Source organism: Chlamydotis macqueenii, chromosome 2, assembly GCF_036417535.1.
Source record: "Chlamydotis macqueenii isolate bChlMac1 chromosome 2, bChlMac1.mat, whole genome shotgun sequence".
Taxonomy (NCBI): domain Eukaryota; kingdom Metazoa; phylum Chordata; class Aves; order Otidiformes; family Otididae; genus Chlamydotis; species Chlamydotis macqueenii.
This window is the reverse complement of record NC_141557.1, coordinates 113,224,200-113,238,546: the sequence shown is the minus strand read 5'-3', so window position 1 is coordinate 113,238,546 and position 14,347 is coordinate 113,224,200. Positions and strand designations below refer to the sequence as shown.

Genomic DNA, 14,347 nt, shown 5'->3' with positions numbered 1-14,347 from the left:
AAAAAAAAAAAAAAAAAAAAAGGACTAACAACCTGTGCTACACCACTACACAAATTTCTGTTGCACACCATTATCACTTGAAACCATATATTAAGTTAAGAATAAAGAAAGGCTGCTAGTGATACCCTATGAGCCTATACAACTGAGGGGAAAAGATAATGGACTTTGCCTCATATCTCCAGTTCTCAGCCTACTCCTGAAATGTTCCAACCTTTCCCAGCTCAAAAAGCAGACAAAGCTATGTTGTGGGGTTCTTTTGCCCATCTATACAAATCAGAGAAAGAAAATGAGAAATCCTTTATCTACAAGTTAAAGGCTTAGAAATGTATATATCAAAATATACAGGCAATCTGGAATTTCAGCTCTAGATGAAGACTATCAACACACCTTACACCACAAAGGCTACTGTGTTCAGCTGCACCTGACAGTTTGAAAATTATTGATTTGACTTACACGTTTTGTAGAGTGGAAAAAGACAAGTGCTTAACTCTTGTCTTCTTTATATAGGAAAAAATTATTTATTGGCAGATAGATGTCAAAAGCTTCATTAAAATCTCTTACCATTTTCAAAGTAGTTTACTGCTTTATATGCTGGCCTTCTTCAAAAAGAATATGCCAAAGACAGACCAGATGTAGCCCACCAGCATGTGCTCTGCCCAGTGAGTTCTCAAGACTACTTACTCCTACAGCTTTGCCAAGCTACAGAGAGTGAAAGTCATCAGTCACAGTTTCCATCCACACACCCTGAATAAAATGAATAACCACAAGTTTATTTAGAAAAAAAAAATCAAATTCTCCTGTTTGGAAACATTGAGCAACAGAAGAGAAGTACTGCCATTCACTCTGTAGCACAAGACACAAATGAGCACGATAGGAAAATTCTATGTTACTCCAACCTTAGTCACTCACCCTAAAAAAACCAAACCAAAACAAAAAAACAAACAAACAAAAACTAACAAAAAAAACCCAGCCAAACAAACAGATCACACTGAAATTAGTGAGGTTTTTTGTGTCCTCCAGAAGATATGCTTTTGGAAATGACTTCCAAACTCACTATAAACCTATTAGTCACTTGTGTCAAACAGCTGAGCCACTTGCAGTGAGAAAAAAAAAAATCAACAGTTGGGAGAGGCAAAACTGAAGGAAATGCCTTCTTGTCTGATCATTTCACAGAATCACATAATAGCTGAGGTTTGAAGTAGCCTCTGGAGATTGCCTATTCCTACCACCACTGTTCAAAGCAGGATAAACTATAGCGGGCTGCCCAGGACCATATCCAGGCAGCTTTAGAGCATCTCCAAGAATACAGACTCCGTGACCTCTGAGCAGCCTGTTCCAGCATTCAATCATCCTCATAGCAAAAAATGTTTCTTCTTACACTTAGGTGGAAATTTCTGTATTTCAATTTGTGCTGATTGCCTCTTGTCCTGTTACTCGACACCACTGAAAAGAGCCTTTTACAACTTCCATCAAGTATTTACTCACACTGGTAAGATCCTCCTGAGCCTTCTCTTCTCCAGGCGAAACACCACCAGATTCCTCAGCCTCTCCTCATACCAGATGCCTCAAGATCTCTTGAAACACATTTGCAGCCCTTCACTTGACACACTCAGTACGTCCATGTGTCTCTTGCACTGGGAAGCCCAGAACCGGACCCAGTACTCCAGGCGTGGCCTCACCAGTACTGAGTAGAGGAGAAGGATCCCCTCTCTTGACTTGCTGGCAATTCCCCTAATGCAGGCAAGATATCACTGGCCTTCATTGCCACAAGGGCACACTGCTGGCTCATGTTTACTGGGTTGTCCACTGAGACCCTTAGGTCCCTTCCTGCAAAGCTGCTTTCCAGCCAGTTGTCCTCAGCTTGTCCAGCACCTGTACTGGTGAAGGAATTACTCCTCAGGTGCAGGACTCAGCCTTTCCCTTTGTTGAATTACATGAAATTCCTGTTGGCCCATTTCTTCAGTCTGTCAAGGTCCCTCTGAGTGCCAGCAAAATCACCTAATGTATCATTCTTACTAACCAAGAAGGCTTCTCACTCCATCCTCTTCCAACCTTGATTATAAGTGTATTTAAAAAGATTTCTGGCCTCATGATTTAAAATTTTTCATGATGCATGAACACTGGAATAAGTATTTAGTTAAGGCTGAAAAAGGCAACACATTCAGAGCAAAGACTGCACATGGCACTGCAGAGATCTAAGCACCTCTTCAGGACAGTCAAAGATCGCCTTCAGTGACAACAAAAACCCTGAACTGATGACATGACATACTAAATGACCACTGTAATTCCTGGACCACCTCACGACTAAGGTGGTAACCGTATCTTGGCCACAAAGTCTATGTTGAAATTTTGAAGGCCTGGCACAGACAAGTCCTATAATCTGTAACATTATTTGCCAACTCCAACTGCCAGACAACACACTTCATACACCATAATTGTTCTTTTTAACTAACCTTCTACATTTAAAAAGTATTTTGCTGCTTAGTAACAACAACTAAAAATGCTATTTTTTTCCACAAAACAACAACTTTGAAATCACCCATACATTTTCTCCCCCTACACAACTCCTTCAACGATCTTATTCCCATCGTGCAAGGAATCAAGGAGATTCAAGGAGACATCAAGGAGAAAGCTATCTTTCTTGTTATGTACACTGAGACTTTGATGTCTGGTATCTGTTGATTATCTGTAACACTCAAAGATACTATTAGCTATGATCTCAAGATGGCTGCCTCACTGCTATGAATTGTATTGAACCATTTCACAACATTTTTTGTAGTCTTCAAGAGCAGGGTCATTACAAGGACTCAGATAACCTGTTACTGTTTTGTTGCCTTGCTTGAAGTCTAACTAGTTATGGCACTTGGGGTGAGGGGTGGTATTTTTTTAATTATTGCTAAATTGGTATTTCATATAGAAACAGAGAAGTTACAAACATCTCTGGATTTTAACTTCAAGGTTGCTGAACTTCAAGGAAGAGAGTTTGCCAAGGATCACATTTACTCTGGATGCAAAAGGACTAAGGAATTGGGTGCTGCAGGATTATTCAATCTGTTTGTCCAAGTAATAGGAAAGAGGGCAAAAGAAAGGTATAATCCCAAATCATATAATACAGAACTAGGTCATCTCACAGCAAACTTAAAAACTAAACATTTCCAGTCAGTGAGGCAAAAGTTGCTGTGAAAAAAATAAGAAAAACTTCCTTAGGAAAGATCAAGAAAAAAGCATACAAAGATGTTGGACTGAAAAGCCATTTTACTGACTACAGTGTCTAGGACTTAAAAGAGTGCACGTCTGTATTTGGAGTCTCTGATAGAGAGAGTCACATCTGTATCCCACAGATCCCTAAACACCACCCTGACAGATACAGCCTTTCTTCATCCACTCCCAGACACATGATTCCAGCAGCAACACCCGCTTCAGTGCATGCCTCACCTGACCATGCTGCTCCATTCTTTCCATTATGCTAGCGAAAGGTTTTTGCAGGGTTGAGTTCTGGATCAAGAAACATACTTGGCTGAAAAACATCCAGGAGGAAAAATACTCAGCTGGATTGGTTTCCTAGTCCTGTCCTTTGTGGGGCTGCACAATGCTGCTGGCACGACAAACAAAGCATTGCAGGGCAGGAGCAGGCAAGTAATCCTGTTACAGAATGTTTAGCCACTGGACTAGAGATCCAGAAGGAGAAGTAGGTTTGTGTGCCTCTGGTGACAGTGAAATAAGTTTTAGCTTCATCTGCTAAAAAAAAATGCTAAAACAAGGTGCTATTACTGGATCACTAAATGTGATAGCTAAACTCTTATTCATATTCATAATACAAGCAAAATGAATTATTTAAATCAATAGTATGTTTTAAAGAAGGTTGAAATAATATACATATATCTTAAGTTGAACTAGATAGGATAGGTACACGAGTGTGGTGGGTTGGCCTTGGCTGGCTGCTCAATGTCCCCCCAGCCGCTCTCTCACTCCTCCTCCTCAGCAAGACAGTGAGTGAAAATAAAATGAAAAAGCTTGTAGGTTGAGATGAAAGTGAGATCACTTACCAATTACCATCACAGGCAAAGCAGACTTAACTCGGAGAAAATTAAATTTATTGCCAATTTAAAAAAAATTAAAAGATAGTGAGAAAGACAGAAACTAACACACCTTCTCCCTACACTCCCCCTTCTTCCCAGGCTCAACTTCACTCCTACACTCCCAACTCCTCTATCTCTCTGCTTCTCCCCAGTGGAGACAGAATCATAGAATCATTTTGGTTGGAATAGACCCTTCAGATCATTGAGTCCAACGATTAACCTAACTACCGAGTCCACCACTAAATCATGTCCTTAAGTGTCATGTCTACACATCTTTTAAATACCTGCAGGGATGGTCACTCAGCCACTTCCCTGAGTAGTCTGTTCCAATGCCTGACAACCCTTTTGGTGAAGAAATTTCAGTGAAGATGGGAAATGGGGAGTTATAGTCATTCCACAACAGCTCTTCATACTCTTCCCTTGCTCCAGCACGAGTCCTCTCCATAGGTTACAGTCCTTCAGGAAAACACTGCTCGAGCACAGGCTTCCCATGGGCTGCAGCTTCCTTCAGGGCACGTCCCTCTGCTCTAGCATGGGATCCCCCACAGGCTATAATGTGGGTACCTGCTCCACTGTGGCCCTCCATAGGCTGGAAGGGGACAACCTGAGTCACCATGGTCTCCATCTATTCACCACTGTCTACTTAACAAAATTCAGTCCTGATGACCTCATGTTGGCGGTACACGCATTCATGGGGAGGGAAGAAGACACTGTTTCTAATGCTTCAGAGTAGCTCTGCTCTAGCCCAGTGGACTGAATGCTCACCAGCAATGAAATTACATCTCAATTTTCTTTCATCAAAAGTAAAACAGTTTGCGTGCTCCAAAAACAGGCCATGATGTAAACTGAAGCACAGTACACAGGAACAACCAGAAGACTGGGCCAAGTGTAAGCTCTGGAGTCAAACTGAAATCCTGACCCAAATGCAACCTATATCTGTCAAATAAACCACTTCTGCTCTTTGAAAGGAAGGCCGTTTAAGAAAGGTTGAGAAACACAAACTTTACAAAGTTTATATTAGGAAAGAATGCCTGAATTAAACTACTGGAATATATTAAAGTGCCATAAAAACTTCAGGATTCAAACATCAGCCCTGCAGCTGGCCAGCTGTGAACCAGAAGAGCACTTTAGCTCTCTAAAATGAGATAAAGCAAAAACTAAACCTCTAAATGCTCTTCAACATTTCCTAGGGGTAGGCTATTTCAAAGTTGAACAGGTTTTTTATTATCCTCCATACCGCACTGAAAAAAAAAAAAAGACAAAAGAAACCAGGTAATGAGATGGGTACTTTCACCATCTCTAACTACTTTTAAATAGCTGCCATTTCCTAACATCACTCCAATCTTTGCGCATCATAAAACCCAGCATTCCTGATCTCCACTTGCCATTAATGTTTTTACTATTAGTTTCCTACCTTTATGTGCCGACACCAATATTTTCACTTTTGTCATCTATTCCCAGATCTGCTCTGGATTACCTAACCCACCATTCCTCTGTCACCACTCATTTATACATAAATTTTACAGCCTTTGCCTCCAAAGTTTTTAAAACCCATGCTCCCTCTTTAAAGCTGTGGAGGGAAACAGAAGCATTCTTCAAATTGCCACTTGAACATTGTTCAAATTTGAACGTGTCACAAACATCTCAGTTGCATTACAGATCATTTTCAAAGGTCCAGTGAAAGAGCCTTTTAACAGTTAAATAAGATGCACAAGGGGTATTCGTACCACTCACAGCAAAAGTCAATAGTGATCCAAATTACTTCCCAGAACCATCAAAATTTGGTTTACGATGAACTTGTAATTCTCTACAGAACTCATGGAAGCATAGAATGGTTTGGGTTGGAAGGGACCTTTAAAGCTCATCTAGTCCAACCCCCCTGCAAGGAGCAGGGACATCTCCAACTAGATCAGGTTGCTTAGAGCCCTGTCCAACCTGGCCTTGAATGTTTCCAAGGATGGGGCATCAACCACCTCTCTGGGTGAGCTGTACCAGTGTTCCATCACCTTCACTGTGAAAAAATTCTTCCTTGTGTCTAGTCTAAATCTACATTCTTTTAGTTAAATAAAGCCAAAATCTTCATATCATAACGAAAATACTATCATCAGGCAAGGGATATCATAAACTACTGAGGAAACCAATTGATTTACATCCCAATTTAAAAATCGATACCAATGTTTTGTTCTTCCCATTCTTCCACTCCAGACAAAGGATATGTTTATTAAAAAAAAAAAAAAAACCCACCAAGCTTCCCAAGTACCACTGCCCATGAAGCTGTTAAGATTTTTTCACTTGTGTTCTGTAAGTATCTACAAATAGTCACTAAAAAAAATCTTGAGTAAGACCATTTGCCTTAAACTGCACTTGATGTGCTAAAAGCAAAAATAACTAAACAAATACGTAAGATAAATCATCTGAAGTGCTCTACCTTTTAAAATATTGACATGTATGACTTCATGATGATATATGCAACTTTTATTATTCTTATTAGATTACAGAAAATTATTAATACAAGTACAGAAAGCCACGCAAGATCTTCAACAGATAACACCTAAATTTTCAATATTAGCAGAATATAGCACATAGAGCTTTCTACACCTCACAGATGCTCACTCTAGCTGCAGGATAATCCATGACAAGAATCTGTTCCCTGACCCCAGCCCCTCTGCTAGCTCCCCTTATTCAAACACAATTGAGTAAATATTTTAAGCAGGAAAATAACATTGTTACTTTGAACCAACCATATAAAAGAGGAAACAGATGGCACGCGAATTTTGCCTAAGTTTTGCAAAAAGCAAATCTTCAGAAAAAAGAATAAACACAGAAAGTTTTTGTAATGATCATGAGCATTATGGGAACATAGTCAGGAGTGCTCTCAACAAACATGCTACTGTGCAACCTTTACTTTTGGCAAAAGGATGTCTTCCCTTCTAAATATAAAGCTTGGGTTTATATACTTTTAGCTTCTGTTCAGCAACTCAGAAGACTGCTCCTTTCTGTTTCTTTTCCACAATGCTACCGTAAAAAGGGGACTCTCAGGACTCCTAGATCCTGGCAAAAGGCTACTTTATGAAAAGACTAGGATTAATTTGCAACTAATCAGGCAAGCACGCTGCACTACTAATGGATCACATCTCACCACTTACTCCATTTAGGAGCCAACTACTAGGACTTAACCAAAGTTTCCTTTCTTTTAAGATTCTTAGTTTATTAATCCCTCTCAACCGCTCTGTCTTTCTTAAAGAAATGCCAATGTGAATATGATCACCAATGGGCAGCTAATATAGCTAGCCTGGTAGACATAACAGAAAAACAACACAAAACTTCCTATCACAAATCATTCATTACCCAGATGACTAATCTGGACCAAACAGCTTACAAGACATCATGTAAATAATTGATGACTTTTTATTTTAAAGAAGACCGTCATAAAATCTCAGTACTAAGGCTACTGAAGTTTATTAAAAGTTAACATGGTCTTGCAATGCTGGTAATAGCCTACAACCATTAACACAGAAGAACAGCACATCATTAAGTCTATGAAACACTGTTCCAGCATTAAAGGAAAGGCACGTACATATACATGCACATACATGTATCAATCAGGTTGGGGTTTTTTGTTTTTGTTTTTTTTAATAGAATGGGCTTCAAGCATTACTTCTATAACACAATGGATTCCTGATGCATCACTACTGTTTCTGGCTGCACAGGCCTCAAACTCATCAAAACAGCAACTCTGGCTGCAAGCACTGCTTTTAGGAACTTATAATCAAGCCTGGTTTTGAATACCTAATAAAAAGGAATCCTAGCAATAAATAATTTAATTTTGCTTTCTACTGCTGCATTTTTGTATTTATTCTTACTATAAACTTACAATCATGTTGTGACTGTAAGTTTATCACGATAATTTTTTATTTTAAATTATAAAAGCCATGATTTAACACCAAACTCGGAGTCCCTTATTTTAAACAATGGAGAGTCCCTACCATGGAGAAAAATAAGTAATCACAAGAAGGTGGGAAAACTAAAGAAGGGGAGTGATTTGCCCAAAACCACAAAGTGAATTGGTAGTAAAACCAGGATTTCAGTCCAAATTGACAGCATCCTAATTCCATGAACTTTGCCCTTTTGCTGCTACTACTTTACCGACTTTTACTCTTCCTATTTCCAGGGAACCATGACCTCAAAAGTAACTCCCTCTAGCAAAAAGCAACCCTGGGTAGCTTAGTGCAGCAGCTCTGTCAGGACAATGCACACATTGGCCAAAAACCTCAGGAAGAGAAATACCATTTTGCAAAGCCTGAAAACAGCGATGTTAATAAGCTCTTCCCACAGCAATACACAGTCCGACCTGAAGCAGAAATTAAAATTGTAATACAAAAGTATAAACATAACTGAAAATTAGAAGGAATAAATCACCAAAAAAACCCAACCAAAACAAGAACCAGGGACTTAAAACCAAGTGTTAAGTGTAGGCTTTCAGCTGCAGTTAACAGGATACTGTCACCTTGCAAATACGTCAGGCAGAGCTAGAATAATGAGCATTTAAGGCTCATATTCAACATTTATGCATACTCCAGCTTTAAGCAGAAGCAGTCCCACTGGTTTCCACAGGACATCAAATGCAGGTAAAGTTTCAAAGCATAAACATCTGCAAGACAAGGATCGACAACCTGAAAGACTACTCTTAACTTGTTCCAAGGGCCATTTCAAAAAGATTTTCCGCTCATTTCAATAGCATCGACCCTCCAAAGCAACAACAACAACAAAAGACAACCGTGAAGCCAGGGACAGGAAGGTATCCAGATAAAGAAAAACTAAATCCATCTCAAAGGCTCACTAGGTAATGTGTGGGTTTGGTTTTTTTTTAACAACATTTTTGTAATTAAATTAAAATTAATTCCACAATGCTGTCTCTTCAAAAGTCTGATAGCCTCAACCCATTTACTGCTACAATCTTCCTATCTGTAACACTAAATACAGCTGGCTCAAAGATGGTCTCTGCTCTCCATCATACTCTAAATGAAAAACATGTTACAAAAACAGTCCATCTAGGTACCCCAAGAAATAGGTCCAAGCACCTCATTATTGAGGCAATCCTGCCAGCCCAAAACCACCTCACTACACTTCTGATGAAACTAAATAACGTATTTTTCTTTGTGAGTTTTCACCGTAAAAACAGGTGCGAAAACGAACATTTCCCTGCAGTGTTTGCAACACTAACACTGCCGCATAATGTCAGTGCGGATCTAAATCCATTGTCCAAACTGACTGAATTTAAAGCATAAATATCAAGCAGTCAAGTAATGAAAAGAATGAACAAATGCATGTTTTTTCCAGTACCTTCACGGTCTTACGGCAGGTCTGGCAAGACAGATAAAAGGCAACAGGCAGATTACAAGACAAAACACTCTTTCAACCACCTGATGTAATCTTTAGCAAAAAGGTGCTAGATCTCTTCTCTGCAGTCCTCCCTGTACTTGACTCTGAATCCTTGTCACTATTTTTCAAAACAGCTCTGAAATATAAATTCAAGAAGGGAGGGATAAAACCAAAACAGAACCTTGAGGTACCGTCCTCTCGGTCCCTTCCCTCCACTGCCCTCCCGTCCCAGCACACCGAGAGCCTGCTCTCTACGGCAGATGATCTCTGCTTTGTTTATCCTAATTTCCAAGTCCCAGGACAACCTCTCCTCTCCCCACGGCCACACATTACGTATTTCTTCTAAGTTACGGCGCACGCATACATATGCACACAGACATATAGACACCCACGCGCAGCCAGACAGAGGGGGGAGGGCAGCTGACTTGCCCCCACCAAAACGAGAGGGAAAAGGCGCGCCCCGAAAAAGGAAAGGAGGGGAGCATTCCGCCCCCCGACCCATCCCCACTACGGTCGGGCCTCGACTCTCACCCCTCGCACCACCCCCACCCCCACGGCCGCGAAGGAGTCTCTCGTCCCTTCCCGCCCGCCCGCCCGCCCCGGGCCCCCGCTCACCAGTGGGCGCGCTGTCGAGGATGCGGAGGTCGTAGGCCCCGGAGCAGCGGTAGTTGGCGGCGGTGCCGTTGTCCCACACCACGACCACCTCCTCGGGGCTCTCGAAGCTGCGGACGGTGCCCACATGGCCCTCGCCGCCATCCTGTTTCCCCCACTTCCAGTCCGGGCCCCGAACCACCCGGGCCCCGACTCCCTCCACCATCACCCGGTTGTTCCGCGAGCTGCTCATCCCGGCGACCCCCCGCGGGACCGGGCCCCGGGGCGGCTGGAGGGGGCGCGCAGCCCGCAGGCGGCGAAGGGGGACCCCGATGGGGACGGCTGCCTCGGGCGCGGGGAGGGAGGCCGCGGGCCGCGGCTGCCGGTGCAGCGAGGGAGGAAGGGGAGCGGGTGGGAGGGGGGCAATCCTGACGCGACGGTGGGCGGGGGAGGGACCCTTCCGACCGGCCGGGAGACGCGACCGGGGCGGCGGGAGTCTCCGGCCGACTCTCCTCCTCGCTTCCCTCCTACCTACATTCCTACGCACCCATTCCGGGTGCCACAGCGGTCAGCTCCCCCTCCCCAGCCCGCGGCGCCCGCCCGCCCGCACCCTACAGCGGCAAAGCCCCCGCCGGCCCCGCACGCCCGCCGCTACATCCGGGAACTGCCGCCGCGACGGCGGCGGCACCAGGGAGACCGGCGGCGGACGCCAGCGCCCGCCTCCCCCGCGCTGCGCATGCGCATGCGCCCGCTCTCAGCGCCTCTGCGCAGCCGCAGCGCGGCGGGGCCCCGGTCGAGGCGGAGCCGGGGTGGGGCACTGACTGGCGTTCCGGTGCCGCCGCCTCCGCTTTCCCGAACGGGCCGCCGGCGTGCGCCGGTGGGAATGGGGGGAAGCAGAAGAAGGAGCAGGGATTTATCTACCCCTGCCGGCAGAATCGGCTGGGGCTTCCCTAGATCGCCAGCCTGGCAGTTCCCTGTTGGAGCGCGGGCGCTGCGGAGGCTCCCGAGGGGAGCGGCCCTGCCCGGCCCTGAAGGGATTTTGGCGCCAGCGAAGGCTCTCCGGCGACCGGGGTTCCAAAATCGTGCTCTTCCCTCTCCGTCCAGGAGAAGGGGTTCGTATGGCCCCTCCTTTCGTGACAGAGGGATTATCGGTTAAATTGTATCAACTAAGTCTTGTGCGATCTGGCATAGGTACATCGGTGTTGCATTTTCCTCGGTTTTCAGTCACTTCTGTGCCCTGAAATCCTATTTTCTTTTCAAACTGTGAACATGAGTTCTGCATGCTGTTGAGGTGAGTCTAATCGGGCTGTACCTCTGTAGCCCAGGAGCTTTTTTAGCTGGTATTGAGGTGCTCCGTGCAGCAAAAGGGGGGAATCTGTACCTCCACCTGCCCTTCCCACCCCGGGGCATCCCTGCAGAGAATGCAACTAACTCAGACTTTGAGCACATACCTGCAATTCAATTCTTCATAAACTGCCTTCTTCCTTAGCACTCTCATGACACTCAAGGATTTTCTTTTATTCCACACATCCTGACTAATCTTATATAGAACGTGATTCTTCATTTTTTAAATGGTCCTCTGATTGTTTTTGTCTCTCTCTAATGATACTGTCAACTTTAAGTGTCCATCTCAAAGGATAGACAAGTCTGAACCAGACAAAAGAACACTATTTCTTAGTCAACAGGGAAATGGCTGATAAAAAGCAGCCCAGCTACCCTTGTGCCCTGGGTTTTTTTACTGTTTCTGTGCTTCCTTCCACCTTTGTGGTTATTAATATGGCTACAAGAGTCTGTGAGATCATTTCCTGACTTCTTTTGTGTAGTTTTCTCAGAGTATGCATAGCAGAGCAGAATAATGTGAACATGTAACCACCAGACTACCACCACATTCTTCACATAATTCATTCCTTCCTAACCCATGCTAAGGCTAAAGAATGCTGCCTTAAACATGAAATTGTGTCCTGACAATAGGCACTCCCAAGCAGTGTCTGATTTCTACTTCTGCAGTGGAAATCTCAGAACAGTCGTGGCTACCACCCTAGGAAAGCATGTGATTGCCAGGCAGTTTGGGTTTTCTTGCAGATACTTCTCCCCATACAAAAGCTACCCACAGCTTGTACTAGCTTATTACATTTGGTACATGTAATTGAAATTAAATGTAAAACACATGGCAGAATTTCCCAGAAATTCTGGAGAGTTCTTGATCTAATGAAGGATCTAGCTAGGGTCTATATATGATCATAATGTTCCCATCTGCCTCATTCTACTTTTTCGTTCTTTGATAGTTATGGGCAAGTATAAGGTTCGTGCATATCTAAAGATAATGCAGAGCACATTTTTCTATTACTCTTTGATGGGGTTGGATAAAAAAGGGGGTTTTTTTGTGACCAGGAAATGAGTCTCAAGAAAACTAACGAAGTCTGAGATCAGAATTAGTTCTCCTGGAGAGTATCAGAAGAGTTGACCCTTTACATTTATTTTTCCAAGAAATTCTGAATTATAGACCTTTAGAAAGTCCATTGCTGCAGTTCAGCAGCAATGCCTGTAGGCAGATGCTGTCTTGGAGCTTCTTCTCCCAATAATCCTTCTCTTGACCACTCTTGCTCTGTCTATCCCAATAGCCCCTGCCTCTCCTGCTCACCTGCTTTTTCGATCAGATTATTTACTTGCAGCAAACACAATCTCTAAAGATGCATGGATTATTTTAGAAGTGGCTTAGTCACACAATACAGGTAATAACTGAAACCCAGTGTCTATATGGTTGAATGTGAATGCCCCTCTAATAGCTAAGAGGGAGTTCTCCATAGCTCAAAATGCAGAAGCTTGTACCTTTTTATTGGTGTGGTAGAAAATAAAGAGTGGATAAACTGATTTGATGTAATCACTTGCCAGTGACTACATGACTGATTTCTAAACTCTAATCTGCTGTCACTTCTAGTCCTACATGGCCACAAAGTTGTGAAAGTTGCAAAATTGTCATTGGCTTCATGACGGGGTTTTCCAGAATTGCAAATATTTTACGGTGTTATCTTTTTGAATCATACATTATATACATTATACTATTTATTCTGTGCATCTGCCTGGTGTTCAACCAATCAGTAAGGAAAAAAAAACCCTGAACCTTTTACCTGAATTAGTCTTCAAAATAACCAGTAAATAGCGATTTCACATGTAGATTTAGAATAATGGAAACATAGCATGGTTTGGGTTGGAAGGGATCTTTAAAGTTCATCTAGTCCAACATCCCTGCAACGAGCAGGGACATCTCCAACTAGATCAGGTTGCTCAGAGCCCCATCCAACCTGGCCTTGAATGTTTCCAAGGATGGGGCATCCACCACCTCTCTGGGCAACAGTTCCAGTGCTTCCCCACCGCCACGGTAAAAAATGTCTTCCTTACGTCTAGTCTAAATCTAGCCTCTTTTAGTTTAAAACCATTACCCCTCAGTCCTATTGCTACAGGCCCTGCTAAAAAGTTTCTCTCCATCTTTCTTATAAGCCCCCTTTAGGTACTGGAAGAGTGCTATAAGGTCCTGCTGGAACCTTCTCTTCTCCAGGCTGAATAACTCCTACTCGCTCAGCCTGTCCTCATAGGAGAGATGCTCCCTCCCTCTGATCATTTTTGTGGCCCTCCTCTGGATTCGCTCCGACAGGTCCATGTCCTTATGTTGGGGGCTCCAGAGCTGGATACAGTACTGCAGGTGGGGGTCTCACAAGAGTGGAGCAGAGGGGCAGAATCACCTCCCTCACCTGCTGGACACACTTCTTTTGATGCAGCCCAGGATATGATTGGCCTTCTAGGTTGCAAGTCCATATTGCCAGGTCCTGTCCAGCCTTTCATCCACCAGCATCCCCAAGTCCTTCTACGCAGGGCTGCACTCAATCCCTTAATCGCTTAGCCTGTTGACCCTGCTTGGCAGTTGATGCAACCTAGGTATAGGACCTTGCACTTGGCCTTGTTGAACCTAATGAGTTTCACATAGGCCCACTTCTTGAGCTTGTCCGAGTTCCTCTGGTTGGTATCCCACCCCTCAGGCATGTCAACTCCACCACTCATCTTGGTGTCATCTGCAAACTTGCTGATCCCACTATGTCATTGATGAAGACATTAAATGGTACTGGTCCCCTTGAGGGACATCACTTGTCACCGAACTCCATCTGGACATTGAGCTGTTGACCATCCTCTGGATACAACCATCCAACCAATTCCTTATCCACTGAAAGTCCACCCATCAAATTCATATCTCTTCAATTTAGATAGAAGTATGTTGTGGGGGACCATGTCAAATTTTAAAA

General features: G+C 43.6%; 1 protein-coding gene across 4 annotated transcripts in view; it reads right to left on the bottom strand.

The window, feature by feature from the left end:
- The window catches only part of MIB1 (MIB E3 ubiquitin protein ligase 1), a 76,047-nt gene extending 65,446 nt beyond the window's left edge, over positions 1-10,601 (bottom strand). For 3 of the 4 annotated variants that reach the window (XM_086740712.1, XM_086740713.1, XM_086740714.1), the window contains exon 1: positions 10,077-10,601. In XM_086740712.1, coding sequence (XP_086596838.1) covers positions 10,077-10,305 — 229 coding nt within the window. In that variant the 5' untranslated portion in view covers positions 10,306-10,601. Of the gene's footprint in view, positions 1-561; positions 745-10,076 lie in introns of all 4 variants that reach the window. The other variant, XM_086740715.1, reaches the window with a different exon arrangement.
- Positions 10,602-14,347: the final 3,746 nt, after the last annotated feature.